The sequence below is a fragment of the Saccopteryx leptura genome, chromosome 3, assembly GCF_036850995.1.
Source record: "Saccopteryx leptura isolate mSacLep1 chromosome 3, mSacLep1_pri_phased_curated, whole genome shotgun sequence".
Classification (NCBI taxonomy): domain Eukaryota; kingdom Metazoa; phylum Chordata; class Mammalia; order Chiroptera; family Emballonuridae; genus Saccopteryx; species Saccopteryx leptura.
This window is the reverse complement of record NC_089505.1, coordinates 370,239,279-370,265,061: the sequence shown is the minus strand read 5'-3', so window position 1 is coordinate 370,265,061 and position 25,783 is coordinate 370,239,279. Positions and strand designations below refer to the sequence as shown.

Here is a 25,783-nt window from a genome sequence, read left to right as displayed (position 1 = left end):
CACACACACACATGCACACGTGCGCATGCTCTGCCTTCTGTGTGAATGGGACCCAGTCTGTTCTGCTCACCGCTGTGTACCCAGTGCCTGGCACACCGTAGGGTATCAGGTTGTTCACTGAACCTATTGAAATATGGATCGAGCCTTTCTGTGTCCAGCCCTACTGTGTACCAGCCAGTGCCCCACTCCCAGACCATTAAGACCCAGCTCCACCTTCCTAGAGCCCCCGACCACCAGGGAGATGGACGATAAGCAGCCAGTTCCAAAGCACACAGGAGAGCTGCCCTATGTCCAGTATGGGGCCCTAGTGCTGCAGCCCAGGGACTAGGGCTTCCCCGGGGGGAGGAGCCAGCCGAGTGTGGGTGTGGCCAGGGAGAACTGCTGACCCTGGGAAGGAGCAGGGAGACCGGACGGGGAGGACAGCAGGCGACCCCTCTCCTGCGGTCCCCACAGCAGGCCAAGTCCACCCTCTTCCGCTGCTGGGTGCTGCTCCGTTGGCGGCTGCCACACACCCTCTTCTGCGCCCTGGCCTGGGGGCGGGACCTCAGCGCCCGCCACTTCCTCTGGTCCTGCCTGGTGAGGGGTCTGGGGGAGGGGCCTCAGCGCCCACCACTTCCTCTGGTCCTGCCTGGGGAGGGGTCTGGGGGAGGGGCCTCAGCGCCCACCACTTCCTCTGGTCCTGCCTGGGGAGGGGTCTGGGGGAGGGGCCTCAGCGCCCACCACTTCCTCTGGTCCTGCCTGGGGAGGGGTCTGGGGGAGGGGCCTCAGCACCCCCACTTCCTCTGGTCCTGCCTGGGGAGGGGTCTGGGGGAGGGGCCTCAGCGCCCACCACTTCCTCTGGTCCTGCCTGGGGAGGGGTCTGGGGGAGGGGCCTCAGCGCCCACCACTTCCTCTGGTCCTGCCTGGGGAGGGGTCTGGGGGAGGGGCCTCAGCACCCCCACTTCCTCTGGTCCTGCCTGGTGAGGGGTCTGGGGGAGGGGCCTCAGCACCCCCACTTCCTCTGGTCCTGCCTGGGGAGGGGCCTGGGGGGGGCCTCAGCGCCCCCACTTCCTCTGGTCCTGCCTGGTGAGGGGCCTGGGGGAGGGGCCTCAGCGCCCACCACTTCCTCTGGTCCTGCCTGGGGAGGGGCCTGGGGGAGGGGCCTCAGCGCCCCCACTTCCTCTGGTCCTGCCTGGGGAGGGGCCTGGGGGAGAGGCCTCAGCGCCCCCACTTCCTCTGGTCCTGCCTGGGGAGGGGCCTGGGGGAGGGGCCTCAGCGCCCCCACTTCCTCTGGTCCTGCCTGGGGGGGGGCCTCAGCACCCCCACTTCCTCTGGTCCTGCCTGGGGAGGGGCCTGGGGGGGGGCCTCAGCGCCCACCACTTCCTCTGGTCCTGCCTGGGGAGGGGCCTGGGGGAGGGGCCTCAGCGCCCCCACTTCCTCTGGTCCTGCCTGGGGAGGGGCCTGGGGGGGGGCCTCAGCGCCCACCACTTCCTCTGGTCCTGCCTGGGGAGGGGCCTGGGGGAGGGGCCTCAGCGCCCACCACTTCCTCTGGTCCTGCCTGGGGAGGGGCCTGGGGGAGGGGCCTCAGCACCCCCACTTCCTCTGGTCCTGCCTGGGGAGGGGCCTGGGGGAGGGGCCTCAGCGCCCCCACTTCCTCTGGTCCTGCCTGGTGAGGGGCCTGGGGGAGGGGGCGGGCGGCCCTGGGCTGCAGGTGGGAAGGAGAGGCAGGGTGGGGAAGCAGGTCCCAGCAAACGACAGGCCTGCTGTTCTCCGGCCAGATGACCCACAGCCAGGAGGAGTTCAGCATCCACTTGTCCCAGGCCCTCGGCTACCTGCAGAGCCGCCGTCACTCCCTCAAGATCTGGGCAGTGCTCTTCCTAGGTGACTGGGGTGCCCCCCACACCTCCCTGCCTGAGCACCCTGACGCTGGCCCACCCTGGCCCCCTACCTAGCACCAACCGCACCCCAGCAGCTGGGCCTCAGGTCCACCACCGAGAGTGAAAGGCGGCTGGTGGGGGCCTTGCTCGGGCAGGAGTGAGTCTGAGCCCCCCAGAGAACACGGAGCCCCACCCTCCAGGGAGCCACACCCACCGGCCAGCAGGCTCTATTCTGTCCCTCACACAGGTTACACCGTCTGCTACCACCCTCGGGCTGTGTCCCAGGCGCTGAACAACGTGGACACGAAGCTGCTGCTCTGTAGTAAGGGCCCCTGCCCACTCCTCGGTGACAAGGGGCTCACCCACGCCACCTGAGGCTGTGCTGGGCGCCCAAGTGTGAGGGGCCCCAAGTGAGGGTTGGGATTGGAAACGGAAGCTCCCCAGGTCTAGAGGTCAGGAGATGGGGCCCGGGCCCATCCTGCTAGCCCCACCCCGCCCCAGGGAGTACGGGGCCCACCTCCCTCCGCCTGAGCAGAGCTGGGGGGCGTCACCTCTGACTGGTCCCTCCTCTCCTGAAGCTTTTGAAGATCTGAAAAATGACCTGGAGCCTAGCATCCGGGAATTCGCCACCAGACACTTCCGCTTCCTCCAGGAGGTGGCAGCCCGAGGGGAGTGACCACCTGCCTCTTCTAACCCTCTCCTCCCTGGGCCCACCGCTGAGGCAGCCGGCCATGTCTGCACAGAGCTTGGTTGCTTGGTTGCATAACATTTTTCCATTTGAAAGAAAGATGTAGATTCAACAAAGATGCATCACAGCTATTGGCTTCCTGTCCACCCTCGCCCTGGGCCCCCAGAGGACCGAGGCCAGCCCAGGAGACACTGACAGGACTAGGAGACAGGGCCAGGCCTGGGGTTGGTGGCAGAACAGGCTGGGCTCCCCAGAGACAAACTGTGAAGTCTGTGCAGGACCCTGCAAACGACAGCCCCTCCGCTCACAGAGGTCAGTGGACTGCACTTCACTGCAGCCCAAGCCGCGCCCACCCGTGGCGCTGAGGGCACAAGGAGGGTGGGCCCTGGGCTCACAGTGGAACGGGGCCATTTGCCAAGGTGCCCCCACAGTGTTCAGCTTGTCTCCAGCTCGGAGCTCCACAGTCACCAAGGAAGGGGCTGACAAAGAGGAAGGGGTCCCATTGAGGAAGGGGCCCTGTGGCCTGAGGTTCTCCTGATACCAGAACCAGCCTGGACCCAGCATCAGACCTTCCCAGTGGGGCCTGGCCACGTGGATGAGCTGTGTGGTCTCAGCTGTTCCATCCGTAAAATGGGTAGTATGACCTTCCTCCCAAGACCCCTCTCCGAGGGCTGAGTCCAGAGGAGGTCCCTATCCCAGGCTCTCTCTCTGGCCCAGACCAGCCAGCCGCCCACCTGCCTTGCCTCTCCAGTGCCCACACTGACCCCTCCACCTCTTCACTCAGGCCACTCCTCCCACGGGGAGCACCTCCCCACCCTCACCACCTCGGGACCATCACACCACCCTGTCCATTCAAGGACAGCCTGCCTGCCCCCTGCCCCCAGCCTCCCATCAGCTTCCCTACGGCTGGGCATCGCCCTCGCCCTAAACAAAGTCCTCGCCTGCCACCCCTCCCCCCGCAGACTGTGAGCCCCTTGGGGCAGGCAGGTGGCACGGGGCTGGCAGAGAGGAGGCCCCCCGCCCGGATGGCGGGTTAAGAAATACAGCGACCCTCCTGGAGCACAGACGTGCACCTGCACCCTCAGACGTGTTCCGGGAAGGAAGGAAAGGACCACGTGGCAGCGCTGGCGGCCCCTTCTCCACCCAGGAGCCCAGGGAGGGCCCGGGTCTATGTCCCCCTTCCCGCCCTGCCTCATCTGTCTGTCTGTCCATCTCTGAACGGAGCCTCCGGAGGAGGGGCGGTGGGGAGGTTCTTTCTTCACGACTGCCCGCCTTGCCCACTCCAGCCCCTGGCTGGGGGGCTGGGGGTACACACCTTCGGGACCAAGGGGCTGGAGAGGAAGGTCCTCGTGGCCCGGCCTGGCGGGTGTGGTCTGGGGGGTGTTCCATCTCCCCTTAAAGGAGGCTCCCCTGGTCTCACTGGTCAGCTGCCCTCTGCTGGCCTCTGGGCAGCCTCCTCCTCTCTGCTCTCCGGCTCCTCCTCCCTCTGGAAGGTCAGGTTTAGTCAAAGCATGGAGCTGGGTGGGCCTGGACCCGGTGGCTTCCTGGAGCTGCTGGTGACTAGACAAGCCCCTCAGGGAAACGGACTCAGGCCAAGTCTGGCAGTGGGAGGAGCCCAACTCCTGCCCAGCAGGTGGCCGGGCTCTGCACAGCCGGGCTTGTGGGAACTGACCCCGGGGTGACACTTCACTGCCAGGCAGCCTCAGCAGGCCAGGGGAGGGAGAGCCCAGGCCTGTCCCTGTTGGCCACCCACCCAGGGCCCCCAGTAGAATGGGCCCAGGTAGGGGTCACCCGCCTTCACGGGGCCTGAGTCTCGCTTCCTGGGCCCACCTCCTCCCCTGGACAGAGGACATGTGGTGATCCGGGGAGCTGGGACAGCCCCCACCCCGGAGTGGGTGTAGGGGGTGGGGTGTCATGGAGGGAGGGGCAGGCCAGGCAGGCGGACGCAGGGCCCAGGTCTACAGCTCCCGTGACAGCCAGCAGGTCCCAGTGACTGGGACACAACGGGTCAGTAAAGCCCTCTCAGCAGTGTCCAGAGCGAGTGAGAGTGCCTGGGGTCAGGGGTCCTGGGGCAGACCACGTCCAGCGCCGCCACGCCAGCCCTCCAGACCACGCCGGACCCCTCCCCCAGCTGTGTCCCCGCCCTCCGGGCACCTTCTCAGCCCAGAGAGCGACCCCCACGTCTGCAAAGCCCACCCACAGGAGCACGGAGCATGTCCTCAGGCCGGGCCCCTGCATGCACACTCAGACCCACTCACCCACAGGGGTCCCAGGGTCACCCTCTGACCCTCTGGTGTCCCGTCCATGCCCTGAGCTGACGGGATGTCCTTCCACCCTGAGCCAAGTCAGCCATCACCCTCTCCCTTCTGGTCCTCAAAGGCTGAGATGAGGACAACTGACTGGAGGAGGACAGGACAGCCGCCCACCGGACACCAGGCCGCGGCCTTGCCTCCTAACACCCCAGCCCCCACAACATCACCATGGCAACCGTGGGATCCCCACTCACTCCGCTGTATCCCACGTCCCTAAGCTAGGAAGAGCAGGGACCCAGATGGACACCAGGGGGAGCCCCAGTGCAGCTGGACAGTGGCCTCCCTGGGCCACCGGGCCACCCAGCCGGTCCTGCACTCTACACACACACACACACACACACACAGTCACAGGATCCTGTTTTATTGCCTTCAAGGTCCAAAAGCGCTGACCGCCCTCAGACCCAATCGTTTAAGTGGCTGAGAACAGGTCAGGGCGAGGGGCGGCCAAGGAGGGGCCAGGCCCAGTGGTCAGTAAGAACACCTGCCCCCAACAAAAGGCCAAAGAGGAGAGCCGCGGGTGGGGGGTGGGGAGAGAGACAGGGCGGGAGGGAGGCCAGGGACAGGGCCCTGGACCAGGCCTCAGAGACAGACACACAGCAGACAGACAGACACAGGGCACGGGGACAAGACGAAGGAAGGGTGAGTCTGCAGAGACACAGGGAGAGACAGAGACAGAGAGCCAGCCATGGACGCCCAGGCAGAGCTGGACCCCGGGAGGAAGGCAAGAGGGAGGCCCCCAGGCCCTGCTGGGCGGGGCAGGACTGCAGGCCACCTCACGGCCCCAGGCGGCTGACGTCCTGAGCTACATGACACAGCATCTGGTCTTGTGCGCTTGCGGCTCCTTGAACCGCAGTCTCTGTTTGGGCCGGTACTTTTCCAGGTAGGTGAGCTGTTTGCTGTTGATGGCTCCACGCCGCTTCCTGTGGGGAGGGGACGGGACAGGGGTGGGGATGAGGGGGGACCCGGCTTGGCCACCTGCCCTGCCCGGTGGGGCTGGGACAGACTCCATCCTGCCTTCCGGCCTTTGCCGGAGCCGGTCCCACTGTCGGATGCCCCTTCCCAGTCACCTTCCCAGTCACCCGCGGTCACCCCCTCCAGACTGAGCCCCTGATCTCCCTACCAGCATGTCTCCCCGCCAATGCCCCCATGTTTACTCAGGTACCAGTCCACCCCCAGGCCATGGGCTCCTGGAGGACCACCAGGGGGAGGGAGGGAGGGAGGGAAGGAAGGAGGGAGAGTGGGAGTGGGAGGGCCTCTAGTGAGAGTGTTGGGGCGCACCAACAGCTGTGTATCAAGCACTTCTGGAAGTTGAGCGCCACCCAGGACCTCCAATGGGGCACGGACTTGCTCTGGCCAATGAGACACGAGCGGAAGAGGCACGCACATGCCAGGCAGAGCTTTGAGAGCCCCTGTGTGGCTCCGCCATGGCTCTCCCAGAGGATGGCAACACTGGAGATGGGGCTGCCCCCACGGACGTCATTCGGGTCCCACGAGCGAGCGGGGACACCCTGCGTGCCTCTCAGTGGCTGGGGTCGGGCTTCCTACTGCAGCATAGCCCACCTGGTCCTCACTCACACGAACTCGGGCTCAGGGACCACAGCCCTGGAGGTGGGCCCGGCCCGGCCTTCGCCGCAGCCTCCCCTCACCACACTCCTGGTCCCAGGAGCAGGCCACACAGAGAGGCCAGTCCCCACTCCAGGCAGGTGACCTGGCCCTGGGTCCGCTCGGTCAGGAGGGCGACTGGTTCCACTATACGAGGCTGCATGGGTCTGGGGGACGCCTCAGAGGACACTGAGAGCCAAGGGCCAGGAGTGCCCACTGGCAGGCCTCTGGGCCCCTGCCGGGTGGGGAGCCCCATTAAGCCCGGACCCTGAGCTGTCCCCACCCACCGCCCCCACCAGCCACTCACTGTCGGATGAACTGGATGGCGTCCTCATACTTCATCCCGCTCTCGATGAGGGCCAGCGCCACAAGGACCGGAGCCCTGTGGGCAGACGGTGTGGCGGGTCACCCCTCAGCACCCCCAACCCGACAGGCCACCTGCTGAAGACGCAGGGCCAAGGCCTTCACCCTCTGCTAGACGGCTGCCCACACTCCCCCCACTCTTTCCCTCCCCCATGAAGGGCACAGGCTTGAAGCTCAACTCCACCACCAGAGCCCACATCCCATCCCCCCCCACACCCCCACCCCCGGCCCTGCTGTGTGACCACGGGTGGGCCAGACAACCTCTCTGTGCTGGGCTCAGAATAAAAGCTTGATATTCAGTGATCGACCAATCGGCTGTGCTTGGCTGGTCTTCCCCTGCAAAGCTGGGTTGTTCCAGTCAAACCCAGGCTGTCTGGTGGGGTCAAAGTCTTTGTGTGTGTGTGGGGGGGGGCTGGCAGCACCTTCCTGCTCAAGTACAGGGATAGAGTTGCAACCACAGCAGAAGGAAGTGAGGTCAGACTTCAGGAAGGACTTCTTGCAAGGCTGTGGGAGGCCCATGTTTGGGAATCCCCCCCACACACACACACAGAAAGAGGTCATGAGTGATGTGGGCTCAGCACCCACATCTGAGAGCGAGTCAGGCCATAAGACCCTCCACCTTCCAGCGAGCCGCACACTGCCCTGTCCACTCACCGTCCCAGGCCGGCCACACAGTGCACGGCCACGCAGCTGCCTGGGTCGTCGCAGAACTTGGCCTTCAGCAGGCCCAGCCAGTCCTCCACCACCTTGCCAGGCGGGGGGGCCCCATCATCAAAGGGCCAGTCCTGCAGAGGAGAGCAGCCCGTGAGGACCCCCGCCCCAGGGGTGGGTGGGCCAGCGGAGCTCAGGCCAGCCTGTCCCCAGCCTCCAGACACGGCCACACCTGGATGACACCAGTCCACCTGGCTGCCTTACATCTAACTCAAATCCTTCCTGCTGCGGTGTACGGGAAAGGCTGTGACTCCCTGTGCTAGGAGGCGCTGCATCTGCTGGTCTCGAGTCCTTCCAAAGACTCACGCTGCAGGTGAGAACCCGGGACCCCAAGGCTGGGAAGAGGCAGAGGCGGGTCACACCAGCCCCGTGTGACCCCAAAGCTCTGGCTCCTGTCACTCCAAACGGCCGAGCAGAGGGCATCAAGTGACAACCACCAAAGACCAGGTCCTTGCATGGACAGGAGTAACTAAGGGGTCATCCGGTGCTGAGATGGCCAAGGACCAGCCAAGCTAACTGGTGTCCTGCTGGACACCCTCTGTGACCCCAGCCCAAGCAGGGGCAGCCCTATGCCAGGGAGGTGCTGTGAGACAGCACCAGGGCATGGCCACCCACCCTCAGTGCGGACGCAGGTCCCCAGGGCCCGGGATCACGGAGAGAGCCCACAGGTCCCTCCCCTGGCCTCACCAGACGGCCTCCCCAGGGACCCACCAGGTGTGCCTGCCTCACCATTCTGGCAGCAACTGCAGCCCAAAAACAGGGCCCCGAACTCAGGCAGCGAGTGACTGAGACGAGGCCTCGGAGACGGGCCCAGACCCAGGACCCAGCACAGTGCTGCTGGGCTCCCTGCTCTGCCCGCACTCGCTCGGGGACCCACGGCGGCCGCTGAGTCTCGGGCGCCTGCGCAGTGGGGCCGTGTCCCCGCCAGACCGGGGTGTTGGGGTCAGAGCCCTGGCCCCTAATGGAGAAGTGCCCCTGGAAAGGGTATTGTCACCAACATGCCACTCCCGGGAGGTTCTGCCGCAGTCTGGCTGTGGCCTCAGAAAGCCACTGACACCAGCCACACTTTCCCCACAGCTGAGCCGCTTGGGGGGCTGTCCTGAGGCCAGGAAGCCAAGGCGCCTGCCACTGCTGGCTGCGTGAGTCAGGGCCGCAGCAGAGCTCGGATGTGCCAGCCCCCAGCCAGGCCGGCCTGGGACAAACACACCCCTGAGGTGGGAAAAGGCCATGCAGAGCGGAGGTGATCACTCGAGATCACACGGCCCAGTGCCTGGGCCTCCCCGAGATGTGTCCCAAACACACATGTGGCCCAGACGCAAGCATGCCAAGGTGGCAGGTGGCGCGCAGGGAGACCACAGGTGCCCGCCTCACAGCACTGTCCGGGCGGAGAGGGAGTCCCCCGGCCCCCGCCCCCACCTCAGGCAGCACCATGAGACCCTCACCGTGACCCCCACCCCATGGGCGGCACCACGAAACCCTCACCGTGACCCCCCCCCATGGGCGGCACCACGGGACCCTCACCGTGACCCCCACCCCGTGGGCGGCACCACGGGACCCTCACCGTGACCCCCACCCCGTGGGCGGCACCAGGAGACCCTCACCACGACCCCCACCCCGTGGGCGGCACCAGGAGACCCTCACCACGACCCCCACCCCGTGGGCGGCACCACGGGACCCTCACCGTGACCCCCACCCCGTGGGCGGCACCACGGGACCCTCACCGTGACCCCCACCCCGTGGGCGGCACCACGGGACCCTCACCGTGACCCCCACCCCGTGGGCGGCACCAGGAGACCCTCACCGTGACCCCCACCCCGTGGGCGGCACCAGGAGACCCTCACCACGACCCCCACCCCGTGGGCGGCACCACGAGACCCTCACCACGACCCCCACCCCGTGGGCGGCACCAGGAGACCCTCACCGTGACCCCCACCCCGTGGGCAGCACCACGAGACCCTCACCACGACCCCCACCCCGTGGGCGGCACCACGAGACCCTCACCATGACGGTGATGCCGTCCTTCTCTAGCAGTGCCTTGTCATAGGTCACCTCACACACGCGCACCACGGTGGTGGCCCCGTACTTCTTCAGGTCCTGGCAGGGAGGGAGGAGGTCGGGCTGCAGGCTCAGGGGTGGGGCCCGGGACCAGAGCCCCGGGGCAGGGCTGTGTGCGCCCCACTCAACAAGATAGGAAGGCTGACGCACATGAACCCCACGAGTGGCCTTCTGGCTCCATGACTTGCTGGGTGCAAGATGCTTCAGGGTCATCTGCACCCTGGCCCACCAGCAGAGAGGAGGGGTCCCCACCCAGGCCCCCTGTGATTGCAGCCTCAGCACATCACCTCTCTCCTCTTGGGTGCTCAGGACCCAGGAAGACCCCATTTACCAGACAAATCTCCTGGGTCCCCCAAGCAGGGACAGGGCATGATCAGTGCACACAGGGGCCCCTGCAGGACTCCCCACTCTGAGCAGCCCTCCCAACTGGGGGGGGGCATGAATGGTCCAATCAAGGGGCACATCCAGACCCCCCACCGGGGCCATCAGCCTGGGAGGGGCAGGGCGAGCAGGGAGCAGGGAGCGTGGCACGCGCTGAGAGGGCTGGCCGGCCGGCAGAAGGGAGCTTGGCTGCGCACAGTGGGGAAGCCCCAGGGACAAGGTCCAGGCCGTTCGCAGCCAGGCCCGGGGATGTTTATACTCCAGGGGGGCGGGCGGGGTCCCCACACCAGCCACGTGCAGGGGCTGCTCTCAGCAGCTATTTTGGGGGTGGTGAGGAATCAGCAGCTAAACCTTGCTTGTCACGCAGCTGGGACACCGGACACAGTGAGGGCAGGACAGAGGACCTCTGAGACTTCGGGAGCACGAGAGGGTGCAGGGCTACAAGGCTGTGCCCGCAGCAGAAGGTGCTCCGCCCAGCCCGGGTCAGAGCCCTGACCCCAGCATGCACTTCACCCTGACGCTGGTCACACACTGAGCCCTGACCTCATCACAGGCTGACCCATGACCCTGGTCACACACTGAGCCCTCATCACAGGCTGACCCATGACCCTGGTCACACACTGAGCCCTGACCCTCACCACAGGCTGACCCATGACCCTGGTCACACACTGAGCCCTGACCCTCATCACAGGCTGACCCATGACCCTGGTCACACACTGAGCCCTGACCCTCACCACAGACTGACCCATGACCCTGGTCACACACTGAACCCTGACCCTGGTCAAAGGCTGACCTATGACCCTGGTCACACACTGAGCCCTGACCCTCATCACAGGCTGACCCATGACCCTGGTCACACACTGAGCCCTGACCCTCATCACAGGCTGACCCATGACCCTGGTCACACAGTGAGCCCTGACCCTCATCACCGGCTGACCCATGACCCTGGTCACACACTGAACCCTGACCCTCACCACAGGCTGACCCATGACCCTGGTCACACACTGAGCCCTGACCCTCATCACCGGCTGACCCATGACCCTGGTCACACACTGAGCCCTGACCCTCATCACAGGCTGACCCATGACCCTGGTCACACACTGAACCCTGACCTCATCACAGGCTGACCCATGACCCTGGTCACACACTGAACCCTGACCCTGGTCAAAGGCTGGGCTCCGATCCTGGCCACACACAGAGACTTGTGCTTGGTTACACTGAGCGCTGGTCCTGGTCACACACTGAACCCCGGGCCTCGTCACACACTGAACCCCGGGCCTCGTCACACACTAAGACTTGAGCTTGGTCACAATAAGCCCTGACCCCGGCCACAGGCAGCGTTTGATCAGTCTCTTCCCAGGTCCTGCTAGTTTCTCAAAGGTCATATCTGTCAGAGGGACAACCCTCTGAAGGGCATCTGGCTTGTGTCCAGGGTCCAGACCCCCTGATGGCGGGGTACCCACAGTGGCCCCCCTGTGCAGTTTCCAAGGTCCACTCATGCCCAGGTCCCTGTGTAACGATGACAGCACTCATGTTGCAGAGGGAAGAGGCAGAGAGGCGGAGGCCACGAGCGGCCCTGGACAGGACACAGCCACGGGCCCTGCAGACAGTACGGGTTCCAACCTCACACTCCCGGTGCCGGCTGGGCGGACTCATGTGGTCCCACCTGCTGGGGCTACGAGCAGCACCATATGCCTGCTGACTCTCCAGGGAACAGCGGCCACTCTCTGCTGTGGCCAGCCCCTCCTCACACAGACGTCCGTGCCCTGAAGCCCCCAGCCCAAGCTATTCTAACCTGAGCCGTCCCCTCAGCGTCTGTGGACCTCCCGCAGCCGGGCCGACAGTGGAGCTGGCCGTGGTGCTGGCCTCCACAGCGGCTCCCCCACCTGCCTGTCTCCCTGCTGTCTGGACAGTCCTTCCTCACCTGGGGGCCCCCTCCTCCTCCTTCTGCTCAGCCTCTGCAGAGGAGAGGGGGTGGGGATGCTCCTCCCACCTCTGTTCTGTGTGTGCAGCCCCGAGACCAGCTGCCTGCGGAGACCACCTGCCCACAGGCTGCCCCAGGCAGCCAGCCGGTCCCCAAGGCAGCCCTCACCCCCTAGGTCAGGGGTCCCCAAACTTTTTACACAGGAGGCCAGTTCACTGTCCCTCAGACTGTTGGAGGGCCGGACTATAAAAAAAACTATGAACAAATCCCTATGCACACTGCACATATCTAATTTTAAAGTAAAAAAACAAAACGGAAACAAATACAATATTTAAAATAAAGAACAAGTAAATTTCAATCAACAAACTGACCAGTATTTCAATGGGAACTATGCTCCTCTCACTGACCACCAATGAAAGAGGTGCCCCTTCCGGAAGTGCGGTGGGGGCCGGATAAATGGCCTCAGGGGGCCACATGTGGCCCGCGGGCCGTAGTTTGGGGACCCCTGCCCTAGCTCCTCAGCACACTCCTGTGTCCCCCTCGGGGACCCTGTAACCAGCGTGACAGCCCAGCTCTGCCCCCACTGGCCTGACAGCTGTCGGGCAGGGCAGCCAGGCGTGCGGGCACCTGGCCTGACCCACTCACCTCGATGAAGGTGCTGAGGGTGGCGTTGGTGGGGTTGTGCGTGATGAGGAATCGCATGTTCTTGTAGCTCACCTCCACGGGGGCTGGCCGGTTCATGCGTGCCATGGCTGCTCCCAGAGACAGGCTGGGGACACGGACGGGAGGAGCCCCCTGCCTCCCCACACCCAAGAGCGGGATCCCTGTGCTTGTCCAAGAGAGAGGAAATGCTTTTTAAAAATCCTGCCCCCACACCCCGCACAAATATTGTGCAAATACTTGGGAGGCGGTAGGAGACTGCCCAGTGTGTGGATAGTTGAAGGAAATAAAAATCAAGAAAAAAAAAAAACTTTAAAAAGGAAAAGAAGAAACAGCAGAAATAGTCCCCCCAGAAGTAAAAGGAGTGCGTCCAAGCTCCTGCCTCTTAGAGACGAATAATTATTAAGAGGGCAAAAATAACAACCAAAAATCTCAGCAAAAACAACTTTTAAAAAGCCCAGAGTTAATCTGGCCACCGCAACCGTGTCCAGTGCTGGGCCCGTGGCCGGGGACGTCCTCTCTGCATCAGTGGACAGGTGGATGACCCCCTTCTCTCAAAGGTGGGCCCCAAGCCCCCAAGGACCAAAGGAAAAACACACTTGAACTGAACCAACAGGGCCTCCTTGGGGTGGGGGTCACAGGCAGCAGCGTGGCGGGCGGGCGGGCAGTGGTTCTGATGCTTGGGCCTCTGTCACGTTACCCCATCAGGGCACGGCGAGTCCTGGCAGGGCACAGAGGGCTCAGGTGGCCCTGGGCCGGGTGGAGGCCATCGGCGGACGAGGGCAATGGTGAGGGCCGGAGGCACAGGGGCCCCCTCAGCAGCAGGCGTGGCAATGCTGGGCCCGGCAGTACTCAGGGCTGCCCCACGGGGCTCTCTCCATGAATCCCAGGCCGGTCAACCGCAGGCAACGTCTGGGGACAGAGAAGGAGGAAATGAAAAGAACAGGGACAAAAAAAAAAAAAAAAAGACCCTGGCCGGTTGGCTCAGCGGTAGAGCGTCGGCCTGGCATGCGGGGGACCCGGGTTCGATTCCCGGCCAGGGCACATAGGAGAAGCGCCCATTTGCTTCTCCACCCCCCCTCCTTCCTCTCTGTCTCTCTCTTCCCCTCCCGCAGCCAAGGCTCCATTGGAGCAAAGATGGCCCGGGCGCTGGGGATGGCTCCTTGGCCTCTGCCCCAGGCGCTAGAGTGGCTCTGGTCGTGGCAGAGCGATGCCCCGGAGGGGCAGAGCATCACCCCTGGTGGGTGTGCCGGGTGGATCCCGGTCGGGCGCGTACGGGAGTCTGTCTGACTGTCTCTCCCCGTTTCCAGCTTCAGAAAAATACAAAAAAAAAAAAAAAAAAGAACAAGGGTCACGGGGGCCCTGCCTCCTGAGAGAGGTGTCCGCCGGCCCGAGCCCCCCGCCACAGTGATGCTCCTCCTCCCGGGGCCCCGCTGCAGGAGCCTGCGAGGGAACGACCCTCCGCGGGCCTCAGTTTCCCACGGGAGTGCAGAGAAAGACAGCTCCGGCCAAGGCTGACCCAGGGCCTGAGGCGACAGGACAGCCACCAGGACAGAGTGGAGAGGGACAGAGGGAGAGGGGGGTTCGGGGCCGCAGAGATATCCTCGGAGAGTCCTGAACCCCAACACGCGGATGCCCGGGTGGTCTATGGCAACAGAGGCCGAGCACCCCACGCCTGGCCCCCTCCTGTGATCAGCAGACACCCCACCTACACCCCAGGACTGTCCGGTCCGCTACAGAATTTCTGAGCCAGATGGTTCTGGGGCAGCTGATCTTCAGGGGAAGAGGTTCAGTCGTGGAGGCCAAGGTGCTGAGACCCAGCGGGTGAGTGGACGGATGTCCCACTCACAACTGCGATCCACCTTAAATGCCTCTCCGCCCCGGCCACTGTCCCCACCCACGGGGCTGGCCAGGCAGAGTGGTAAACAAGCCAGGCTCTTCCCTCTGGGATGTCAGAGAACCAGGACAGATCACAACAGCCAAAGGGCCAGCCACCAGGCACATGCCAAGGTGGTGACAGCACAGGTGGCCCCGAGTGGGGTCACTCTGTGACCAGGGCCCAGGGAAGGAAGCTGTTGAGCCACAGAGACAGCCATCAAGCACCTCCATCCCTGTCTCTCCCTCTCTGGGTCCCAAAGGTGCCAGGCCTGGGGCCCCAGCAGGAGCGCCAGCCCATTCAACCAACACGCAGGCTAGGCGCCTCAGTTTCCCCATCTGCACAATGAAAGACCAAACAAGATGTTCCCAAGGTCCCTCCAACTGTGGCCTGGTGGTCAGCAGACTCCCCCAGCCACTGGCTCAGCCCAAGACCCACGGCCAGGATTTCTAACTGCTCACCAGGCAGGGTTCTCCATGCCCCCACCCACCCCTCTTACCATGCCCCTGCGCCCTCTTCTCCAGGTGCCCCTGGGGCATCAGCCTGCGTGCGGGAAGGGCCAGCTGCACCGCCGCCCCCAGGCCCAAGGCAGACGCCCATCTCACTCACACCCTGCCCCCTGCCACGGTCCCGGCAGGGTTAAACGGGTGCGTTGCCCTGGGAGTAGGAGAAAGGCAGAGAGAAGGACCTCTGTCGTGGCTCAGCCACCCGCTTGTGCCGTCCCAAAGCCACAGGGGACAGCTGCAGACACCGCAAACAACCAGCACACAAACATCTGTGCCTCTGGGGCAGCAGAACGTCCCCGTGTGCATGCGTGTGTTTACCAGAATGAAAAGGTAAAAACCGCCAAGGAAGCCACAGGACTGCAGGCCTCTCCCTACGGGGCTGACCACCACCTCACTGCCCGCAGCTGCTAGGTTCCGGGGAGACCCTGTGGGCAACAGCAGAGGCCCTAGCTCTGCTGCTCAGTAGCCCTGTCAAGCCCTCAGGGCCAAGGGTCACTGGGCAGGGAGGAGCCCAGAGCCTCCCCACTCTACGGCCCACTTGAGTCAAAAGTTGTCACTTGTCAGTGGGGCCACAGGTTAGACTGGATAAAGTCAGGGTTCCGGGCAGAGGCTGGACCGAGGCCACTGACTGCCCAGGTGGGTTCCTACCACCTGGCACTCGTCCTGTAGTGTCCAGGACACCCAGCCCCAGGTGGGAGCAGACAGCGATGCCCACTCCCCTATCCTAGGCACCCCACATGGGTCAAAAGGCCTTCCGCACGCAACCACACCTCCTCAGGGAGGTCACTGAGCAGGATCCCCAGGCAGGGCAGACCAAGTCCACCAGCCACCACCTCCAGGCCCACCCCCCATTCCACAGGAGCCTGAAGCCCATCCCTCTGGCCTTCCTACCACTGCCCCCCAGCCCCTGCTGGGGTCCCAGCCAGCCTCCTCCTGCCCTCTACCATGTCCAGAACACCGTCCTTTGGAGACCAGTGAGACGAGGCCTCAGCACCTTCCACTGCAGATGAGTGACCAGCCCAGACAGGACAGAGGCCCTGCTCTGACCCCGACCACACCAGCAAGCACTCCCTAGGGGTGCTCACCAGCCCCCATCTAGAAGACAAAAGCAACACTCGACCCACTTGAGGGCGGTAGAAACGAGGCTCAGGGAGGCTACCGCCTCCTCGCCGGTCAACAGCTGTCTAAGGAGCGGGTGAGAGTTTGAATTCAGAGAGTTTTAGACAGGGCCAGCCCCTCTGGACCCAGAACCCAGTGTGACACGGGGTGGGGAGAGGCTGGGGGACTAGGGCTCAGTGGGGTCCCAGGAGAGGTAAGGCAAGAACAAGAGAGCAGAGCGGGCAGGGCTGGGCCCAGGCGGACTCGGGTCGGGGCCCCCTTGTCCCACGGGCGCGTGGCAGCGCCCGCCAAGGCCGTCGGGGGAGGCTGGTTCGCAGGGGTGCGGCCACCTCCCGGGGGCGGGGCTGGGGTCCTCCCGGCACGCCCCCCGCCCGCGCCCTGCGCGGCCCCGCTCACCCGAGCGCGCAGGCGTCCCACCACTGCCTCCATCCGCACGGGGCCGAACCGGGCCGGGACCAGGAGACCCAGAGTGCGGGGCGCTGGCTCCCCGCGGATGCTCCGCCGGCCCGGCGGCGGGGGGCTATTTATAGCGCCCGGACATCACGTGGGCGCGGTGGCCGGTGACGGGCTGGCGACCTGGCTTGTTGCGGCTCCAACACCTGCTGCCTAAATATAACCGTGGGCCCGCCGCGCCCGGCAAACAAAGGGGCGGCGGAGGGCCGAGCGCGGAGGAAGCGCCGCGGAGGAAGGGGAAATGCAAGGGCAGAGGGGAGGGCCGCTGACCGCCGCGGGGCGGGGCCCCTGCCGCCCTACGCACGGCCTGCCTCCTCCTCCTCCTCGTGTGCGCGCCGCCCTAGAGCCCTCTGGGGCTCCCCGTGGCCCCATCGCGTAGGAAGGAGTCCCACAGCAGGGGCGCTGCACGGGGTTCCGGGCTGGGGGGAGGAAGCTTGGCGCCCAGCATGCTCCTGGTGGGCACCTCGAAACAGGCCAAGGCCTGGACCCAGAGCTCTCAACTTAGAAAATGCAAAAGAAGGCGCCCATGGCCCCGGTGGATTAGCGAGGAGGCGGATGCCCCCAGGAGGAGGACCACCCACCTCGCCTGGCCCTGAAGTCAGCCTGCTCAGACCCCTGCTCAGACTCCAGCCTCACGCTGAGAATGCTCCATTTCCTCAGCACCTACTGGGTGCCAGACACCTTGGTCCCTCGCTGAACCCTCTTCACGGAGGGAATGTAGCTGTCACTGTCTGCCCTGCCCCGCCCCAAGGTGCAGATGAGGAATCCAGGCCCCGGGACTCAGAGCCCTCACAGGATCCCACAGGAAGTCAGGATTCACAGTCGGCTGTCTCCACATCAGCTCATCCTCCAAAGCTCCGTCAAGGTGTTTCCTCCCCCAGGAAGCCCTCCATGACAGTCCCGGGCAGCACCTTCTCAGGTCCTGGCCTTGCTTCCAGGAAACACTATGTCCAGATGCAAGTGCTCCCAAAACTGTGAACCCCAAGAGCTGACTGACATCTGGGTCAACGGCCTACCTGCCCTGCCAGCCCAGAGGCCTTCGTCATGGGGGTAGCTTGGTGGGAAGACCGCCCCCCAGGACACAGGATCCCTGGAGGCCTCGCCTTGCTGGAAACCCAGCTCCCAGACAGCCTGCCTGGACCCTGCAATCAGCAGTCCGTACTGCGGGGACAGCCAGAGGAGCTGGCTGGGGCCCAGCGGAGAACACAGCTCTTTCCTGGGCTCTCCTTACACACACACACACACACACACACACACTCAGAGGGCATCAGCCGTGCCTGTGACCCTCGATTACAGACAAGTATACAAGGAGCACCACCCACAGGACACACCCCCATCCAAGCCAGGTCCTCTGCTGCCAGCTCAAGGCTCTGATGGCGAAAGTTCCCAGAGGAGGGCTCCTCCGCTCCAGCCAGCACCAAGGCGGCCTTGGCCGGCACGCCTACTCCCGTGCTGCTCACTCCCCGCTTCCAGCAGCATCTCCCCAGAAGATAGCTCTGGACACTCAGCGTCTCACCAGTCTCCCACCCGGACTGCTTGCGGAGGGTCCGTCCATCCCCTCGGACAGACGTGTGGTCAGAGCCTCCGGGAACTTGCCGCAGTCACACAGCGGGAAGCGGAACCGCAGCTGGGCTGATCTTTGTCCGCCTCAGCCCGGCCCTCTGGGAGATGGGACCCGGACAAGCGGCTTTTCCTCACCCAGCCGGCTCCTCATCCGCCGGGGGCGGAAGTTCCCGCCCGCCCGGGAGCCGCTCTGGCTGCAGACCTGGATCCCAGCATCCCCACCTTCCCTCGCCCGGGGCACCCACTCTGGCCAGGCCTGGGGGGCACCTGCTGCACCTGGCACAGCCCCAAGCCCTTCGGAGAAGTCTATTTTTATCAGGCAGGAGCTGTTCCTGGAACTCGCCCAGAACAAGCCCGAGTCCACAACACTGGCGGCTAGGGGGGCCTGGAGCGGACACCCAAGCGGACCAAGCCCCACCCACCCGCCCAAGAACCCTTCCTGGGACCCTCCTGCCCCTGCACCCAGCAGCACCAGGGCCCAGCCCCCTCGCCGACCAATCACTGCAGCCTCCATTCCCCCCACTCCTGTCTTGTCCCCCTCTCTTTAGCTACATGCCCTTCAGAGCAGAGAGTGGCCCAGTCCTAGGGAAGGCGTGTCCCGAAGACTGGACAGACGGAGGTTGTCGGTTCCACCCTGCCTCCGGCACAGGGAGGGCCTGGCACCAGAAGAGCCCCCCACTTGTTTGTGGACAAATGACCCAACGTTCTGGGCAGAGATCCAGATCTGGGAAACGTCCAGAGCCCATCACGGGATCTCAGTCCCTGAGGTCCAGAGGAACCTCAAAGGTCACCGTAGCCACCTAATCCCCAGCTCGCACGCCCCAGCCTGCTCGCTACCCCTTGGCAGCTTCTTCCGCCTTCGGGCAGCTCCCCTACAATCAACCCCACACTTTAGCACCTCCTGCATGCCCTTCGCTGGGACGGGGACCAGCAGGAGAGAATTTCTGAGCAGAATAAGCCAGCACAGCAGGCAGTCCCTGCAGAAGGCAGAGTTGGAGGACCAGGTGCTCCGGGAAGGCTTCCTGGAGGAGCCAGCCAGTCAGGGAGACAGGCATATTCCTGAAGCCCAAGACTGCATCATCAGGGCTTGACCGGCTGCTCTGACTCCCTGTCTGTCTGACCCAGGGCCAGTGCTTGTCCTCTCTGGGGCCTGTGGCCTCCTCTGTCAATGGAGACGCTGCCAGGGAGGGAAGCCACTTTCCGAGGTGGTGGCAGCTCCCAGGCGGTCACAGGGCACCCTGCTGTGACCTGGAAGCAGAGCTGTCCGCAGCAGGCTTCGATTTCCGCAGGGCCAGGCACCTGTTCTCCCAGCCAGGCCCTCGAGGTGGAAGAGACTCTTCCCGAGGCTCAGCTGCTGACCCGCAAGCCCTGCATGGGGTCACCCTCTCCACACACGTGGCCACCGTGGGGCCCATGGGGCGTGGCGCTGACTCTCCAACCCGTGCAGCCTGCCTGCCAAGGCCACCGTCGCGTGCTGTCAGCCACCAGCACGTCCTGGGCAGGCCACAGCCCCACCACAGACCAGAAAGCTATAATTGCCACCCTCGGAGGCGGGCTGGCGGTCACCAGGAGAGCAGGACACTGCAACTCTTGCTTTGATACTTCCAGATCCCTCGGGGGGTCATTAAACCCAGAATAACAACCGATTGTTATATAAGAAGCTCCTCCATTTAATTGGGAGCAGGAGAGTCTGTATCCCTGACGCTTCAGTGACTTATTTTGTACAAGGTGGTTTAACGTGACCCCACAGGTCTCTGTAAGGATCAAAGCTTTACAACGGAGCAGGAGAAGGTGCAGTCAACTAGTGGCCATACCAAGCGTGACCTGCTCCCTGTCTTCCCCTTCAGTGCCTCCAAGGGCACGTGATGACAGGGTGACCCAAGCCAGCCCTGTGCAAACCGGCTGTCCTGGAGCCGTGACTATAAATGATCGATCATGCCATCTCCGCGTATATAACCCTCACTTAACACAGAGGATGGTGGGCACAGAGTGGGTTCCATAACTACCAAGGGGCAGAAGAACAGGCTGATCACCCCTGCACTGTGTCCCCACCCCCCCCACGTCCTGACGGTGCAGCCCGGTCACCTCCTTCTGTCCCACTGAGGCCGGGGCACCACAGCTGGGAGGCTGGAGCGCGTGACGAGATCAGAGAGCCTGGAGAGGGAGGGTTCGTTCCCACGTGGGCCAGTCTGCGTTCTGGAAGGAGTGGGCTCATCCACCAGGGCGACCCTTCACCTCACTTGACTGAAGAGCACACTGAGGCCCTCAGCTCGGCTGCCAGCACACGCAGGTCCGCCTGGGGACCCCAGCCCTGCTGCTCCCTTGTGGCCAGAGGTGGCCACACCTGGGCCTCTGGCCGCCTTACCTTCCACACCCTGTCCCCCCCACCCACACCCCAGGGCCCACTGAGCCCAATGGGGGCCCTCAAACACTCACCGAGTCCCCAGTCCTGGAGTCCCTCAGTGGCCGCGCCCCCAGCCGGGATTTATCCCTGCCCAACTGCCCGCCCTCCGCGACCCCGCCTGCCCTGCTCTGAAGGCTGGGGCGCTGGCAGGGACAACCCTGGGAGGTTCCGCAGCCCAGCCTCAGACTCCCGCCTCTGCCTCCGAGGGCAGCCAACAGCTGGACAGCGGGCTGGGATATAGGTCTGAGGTCGAAGGGGGCACCCTGGTCCCAGGAGGAGGGAAGGAGAGCCCCTCCTCCACTGGGCAGGCCCACTCTGGGCAGAGCCGTCCCCAGGGTCCTGTAACTGCAGGCAGCCAGAGCTGGAGGGACAGGCAGGAGCAAGGGGGGCGGGCACAGAGCCAGAGGGGAGGGGTGTCCACACGCGCCAAGGCCCAGACCTTGCAGCTGCCAGGGGGTGGGGTTGGCAGGGGGCGGTCTGGGGGCTCCCCCGCTCTCTGGCCTGTCTCCCCCTGCCTGCCGGGGGCCGGGAATGGGGTCCTAAGGCCCTGTCCTTGCTGGGTGGGTTCAGTGCACTGCCCGCACCCCACCTGCCCACCCAGAAACATCCTGCCCTCTGCCTGAGGCTCCCTGCCCCCCCCCCAGCCAGCTCAGGGGCTCTGCAGGGTCCTTCCCTGTCCAGGTCACAGCCCCGGCTTCCGGAGCACCTCTGAGCCCCAAGGCGCTCACCCCCCCAGCCAGCTCAGGGGCTCTGCAGGGTCCTTCCCTGTCCAGGTCACAGCCCCGGCTTCCGGAGCACCTCTGAGCCCCAAGGCGCTCAGTTCATCCTGTCGTGGCCGTTTCCTCCCTGAGGAAGGAGGCGCAAGGTCAGCGAGTGAGCGAGGTAGCCTGTCCCACCCAGGCCTGCCTGCCCTCCAGCACTGAGGAAGTGGGGACCCCCCCACGGGAGGGGGAGGTGCGGTTCTTGCCTCCCAGAGCCAAGGTCGGGGGTCCCTCCCCCACCAGGATGCTGCCCCGGCCATGGCGACATCAGGAAGGCTTCCTGGAGGGGGTGTGGGGGTTCTCAGGCCAGTCCAGCCCCTGTAGGAACGCTTAGGGACAGGGGGAGGCCACCAAGAAGTCCACCCCTAGGCCTGCCCTCCCAGGGGAGCAGTGGCTGTGCGAAGGGCTGTATGAAGCCCACCAGTCTAGGCTCCTGAAGGACAGGCCCACGTCCAACCCCCCCAGGGGGGAACAAACCTCAGAGGGTGACTGTACACAGTGCACAGGACAGCTCCGTGACAGCCACCCAGCCAGCGGCTCAGACCGGACTCCCAGCACTCACCCCCAAGTCCTGGTGCGACAGGAGCCCAGCACGGACACAGCCCAACGCGACCCTGTCAGTGGGTATGCGTGGAGATGCGTGAACACACTCAGGCCACGAATAGGGACGTCCAGACCGGACGGCTGTGCCAGGAGAAGTGGGCAGCCCTCGCCCAGCACAGCCCAGCGCCACCAAGCCCTGCACACCTTCCTGCCCTCAGCTTCTCTCTGGGAAACCACCGCCCAGGGTGGACATTAGACCGGGCAGGGCGAGCTCTCTGGCCTCACACTGCCGGGGAACTCCACCCAACCTTTGGTTTTCGCCTCCAAGATGGATGGTCTACCTTCCTGAGGCGCAGGGCCCTTGCCTTGGTGCCCAGCGGGTTGGGAACGGTGAGCAGAGCTTCCCTCTGAGCCCATCACTGCCCCTCCCTGGCCCCAGCCCAGCCACCTTGAGTGGACATGGCTGGACTCATCCGTGGTTCATAGATCTCGCCCTTGGTTACAGGCAGGCTCCTAGGCCTTGTCACCCTCTACCAGCCCCGGTATTTGCATTTGCACGCACACTGGGCTGACCCTGGGCGCTTGGAAACAGTGTCCTGCAGGCCCTGCTGTGCCCCGGCCCCCAGCCCCCTGTGTATGGGGACCCCAGCCTCAGAGGCCTGTCTGTCTCAGATGCTGGCAGCAGCTTCCAGCCCAGAGCCCACTGTTCTGGAATACGGGCCAGGAATGCCAGGTCCCCAGAATTCTAGACAGGAGGAACCGGGCTTCGAAAGCTCACCCTGGCCTCAGCGTTAGACCTGCGCCCACAGTTCCGGGCACTTCACTCCAGGGCTTTGAGAGCTGGCACCGATTCTTGGCACCATGCACCACATCTCCAAGGCCTCTAAAGGCTATGCCCAGAACGGGCATGATGTGCCAATAGGACTTGGAGATTCAAGACCCACTTGGAGCTAATGGCCCCTGAGAGGCTCTCGAATGTTCGCTAGCCCCCCCCAACCCCCAGCTCAGTCCTGCCAAGAGCGAGAAGGCCCCCAGGAGGCCCCTGATCCTGCCTTCCCTGAAAGCTAAGGGCCCCCCCAGCTCACCAGGCAGCACCCACCCCGCCCGTGCGGTGCACACAGGACCCTCAGCAAGCAAAGGGACCCTGGGACACAAACTAGACCCCAGGCTGTGCCTCAGAGAGCTGCGGTGGGTGCCGAGGCCCTCCCAGCGGGTTCATGTCGCTAACAGTCCCTCTCACTGGCCGGGAGGAGGCTGCCCACCAAGTCCTTACCCACAAGGTGAGAACACAGGAACTGTACCCACAGGTGCCCACGGCGCTGTCGTGCGGTCTGAGGGCAGGGGGCAGGTGCACACAAAATGAGTGGTCTCCAGTTAAGCCCAATCTGCCACAAGGACTCAGAATTCATTGGATTCGATGTGCCCACATGAATTGAGCCAGGCTGTGGACCCCAGCCCCTCTCCACGGAGGAGTAGCTAGGGCTCCTTGGGACCCCTGGACAGTGCAGGGACAGGGCCCCTGAGCAGGGGAAGGGCTGGCGGCTGGCAGCCAGCCCCCCGCAGGCCATGCCGCCCCTCCCTGCTCCTCCCCAACCAGGAAGCAGGGTCAGATCCCACCCCAGCACCCGCAGACAGGGCAGCCAATCCCCTCTGCCCGCTCAGCCACCCTGTCCACACTTGGGAGGTGAGGAGCGAGCTGGCCTGTCCTCAGACTTAGGACTGTCCGCAGGTGCCCAGGAAGCTGGGGGGCCCCCCGGGGTGGCTGGAACTCGGGACATCACAGTGTGCCAGCCCCCTCTGCTCACCAACACACCCAGAGGCCTGGCCGGAGCAGGAGGCCAGCACGGTCTGCCCACATCACAGAAGAAGAGACTGCAGCCCAGCAGGAACCCAGGTCCCCGGGCTGCCCACGACTCTGAGCCCACACTCAGCCCCTGCCTGGCTCACCGTTCCTCACACATCCCGTCAGTGTCCCTTCCGTGGGCTCGGTGTCTCCAGGCCTGTGACGTGGGGCCAGCCCACGGGCCCGCCACGCCCTGGCTTCACATGGTGCCCTTGGCACAGACCCTTCCTGACATCTGTCCACAGTGTGGTCCTAGAAGACATCGTCCCCCCCTTTCGATGGAGGAGAAAACTAAGACTCAGGCTACACAATCAGGGACTTGCCTGCGACCATACAGATTGAGGAACGGAGCCAGGATTCAGACCCAGCCCAGGATGGGCACTTTCTATGCATTTTTCTCCTTAAAACAGCCTCCTCCGAGAGGGGAAGGTGAGGCCCAGCCCTCCAATAGCGGTCAGGGCTCCAGGAAGTCCCCTCGCCCAGCTCCTGCTCTAGTCCCTGGGACCCTCTCCCCTGCAGGACCCCCCACCCCAGCACAGGGCCACCGGGGGGGTCAGGCGGGTAGGAAGGGGAGCTAGAACGAGGAGGTAGTCGGGGCTGCGAGCCAAGGTCCTGGCGGACGCACGTCAGAGGAGCCCGCAGGAGCCGCGGGAAAGAGCCCTGACCCGGCCCCCGGAGGCCACGTCCAAAATAGCCAGCCCCACCGCCCCGCGAGGACTCGGCTGGCGAACGGTGGACGCAGGCCTCCCAGCCCCGGGTGGCCGCCAAGCTGGGTGCGGAAGGTCAAGGCTATTTCTGGGTCGGTCTGGCAGCAAGACGCAGCAACCCCCTCCCGGCACCCCCAAAGAGCCAATGCAGAAGGGGGGACCAAGGCCCAGTGAGGCAGATTGCTACGCCCAGGACACACAGTTCGGGGCCTCACTGGGCATGAGCGTGTGCCCGCCCCCCGCCCCCCGGGCTCTGCGCATCAGCAAGAGAGAAGCCCCCCGGCCAGGAAGGAACCAACGGCAGACCCCCGCAAAGCAGGAAAACAGGCCACACACGTCAGGGGTGATGTGGTTGCCTGTCCCTAAGCCTCTGCTCCTTAACTCACTCGGCAAAGCTCACCCATGCGAGGGAGGCCCGCACCCCACGCAGGAGGAGGACCCTGAGGCGGGTGCTCCAGCTCCGGGGTGCCACCGCGTCCCAGCGCTGGGCCAGTGTCCGCCTCACTCCCTGAGAGCTAAGGACGTCCCTACATGCTGGAAAGCCCTGGGCAGAGCCAAGTTAATCCAATTTTGCAGACTTTAACCGAGAGCCTGCTCAAGCCAGATGGTGCGGGCAGGGGAGATATTTTAGTTTTTCTCTTAACTGAGTTAAAATTCGCGTAACGTGACCTTCGCCGTCTCAACTGTTTTAAAGTGTACACTTCAGTGTCTCTGAGCATATTCAGTGTTTTGTCCTTGTCACCCACGCTCCGATTCCGGACCATTTTCATGTTCACCCCAAAAGAAACCCCATGTCCACCAGCAGTCCCTTCCCCGCCCCCGGGCCCCGTCAATCACCGAACCACTTCCTGTCTCTGTGGAAGCCCTGCCTCCGGACACCTCCCGTGAGTGTCCTTGCGCGCCCTGTGGTCCCCTGCGGTGGGCTCCTTTCCCTCCGCCGTTCTCTCCAGGGCCACCCGTGCGGCGGCACAGATCGGGACGCCGTTCCTTTTCACGGCTGGGTAATATTCTACCGGGTGGAGGGACCACATTCTGCTACCTGCTCCTTGGCCGGTGGGCATCTGGGCCAGGCCCGGTCTGCATGCATCTCACCCGCAGGGACAGGGCAGCACCACACACGGTCCACCTAGACCACCTCACAAGGCGGTGGGGGCAAGGCCAGCCCCACCCAGACCTCGGAGCCCCCGGCTCTGCCTTAGGACGTAGCCAGTCCTCTGCAAACGGGGCCCCCACCCCCCGAGGGCAGCTGTGAGGCTGGGTCATAGCCCAGCGGGACTGACATACAACCTATGCTTGGGAACAGCCAGCCACCCTCCTGGGACACGCCCATGGCCGCCTGTCCTCACGCAGCCCACCGATGTCCCTGAGACACTCACTGCCGTCCAGGACGGGCCGATGGACACGCCTCCCGGCAGCGTGCTCCGGGATCCCGAGCCTGCCCCAAGCCCTGGTTCTC

At 64.6% G+C, this 25,783-nt stretch overlaps 2 protein-coding genes across 7 annotated transcripts in view; one reads left to right on the top strand and one right to left on the bottom strand.

Annotated features, from left to right (window-relative positions):
• LOC136398603 (maestro heat-like repeat family member 5) overlaps positions 1-2,544 on the top strand; it is a 47,809-nt gene extending 45,265 nt beyond the window's left edge. The window contains exons 27-30 of the mRNA XM_066372773.1: positions 454-576; positions 1,758-1,860; positions 2,104-2,178; positions 2,435-2,544. Of these exons, the coding sequence (XP_066228870.1) occupies positions 454-576; positions 1,758-1,860; positions 2,104-2,178; positions 2,435-2,532 (399 nt within the window). The 3' untranslated portion in view covers positions 2,533-2,544. The remainder of the gene's footprint in view (positions 1-453; positions 577-1,757; positions 1,861-2,103; positions 2,179-2,434) is intronic.
• Positions 2,545-5,201: 2,657 nt separating this feature from the next.
• On the bottom strand, positions 5,202-20,527 carry PTP4A3 (protein tyrosine phosphatase 4A3). 6 transcript variants are annotated; one of them, XM_066379604.1, is made up of 6 exons: positions 20,506-20,527; positions 12,538-13,464; positions 9,534-9,626; positions 7,476-7,606; positions 6,766-6,840; positions 5,202-5,776 (listed from the first exon to the last, which is right to left on the bottom strand). In XM_066379604.1, the coding sequence occupies exons 2-6, from the start codon at positions 12,640-12,642 to the stop codon at positions 5,659-5,661; spliced, it is 522 nt and encodes a 173-aa protein (XP_066235701.1). In that variant the 5' UTR covers positions 12,643-13,464; positions 20,506-20,527; the 3' UTR covers positions 5,202-5,658. The 6 variants fall into 6 exon arrangements, with proteins under 6 accessions (XP_066235701.1, XP_066235699.1, XP_066235702.1 ...); XM_066379602.1 differs by lacking the exon at positions 20,506-20,527 and adding an exon at positions 18,023-18,260; XM_066379605.1 differs by lacking the exon at positions 20,506-20,527 and adding an exon at positions 17,523-17,544.
• Between the last annotated feature and the right edge of the window lie 5,256 nt (positions 20,528-25,783).

Bases quoted from the DNA above. Each gene is read 5' to 3' on its own strand.
- PTP4A3 (XM_066379604.1), bottom strand. From the start codon at position 12,642: ATGGCACGCATGAACCGGCCAGCCCCCGTGGAGGTGAGCTACAAGAAC. The intron at 9,627-12,537 runs GTGAGTGGGTCA...CCTCCCTGCCAG, and splicing joins CCCTCAGCACCTTCATCGAG to GACCTGAAGAAGTACGGGGC. The intron at 6,841-7,475 runs GTGAGTGGACAG...GTCTGCCCACAG, and splicing joins TGTGTGGCCGGCCTGGGACG to GGCTCCGGTCCTTGTGGCGC.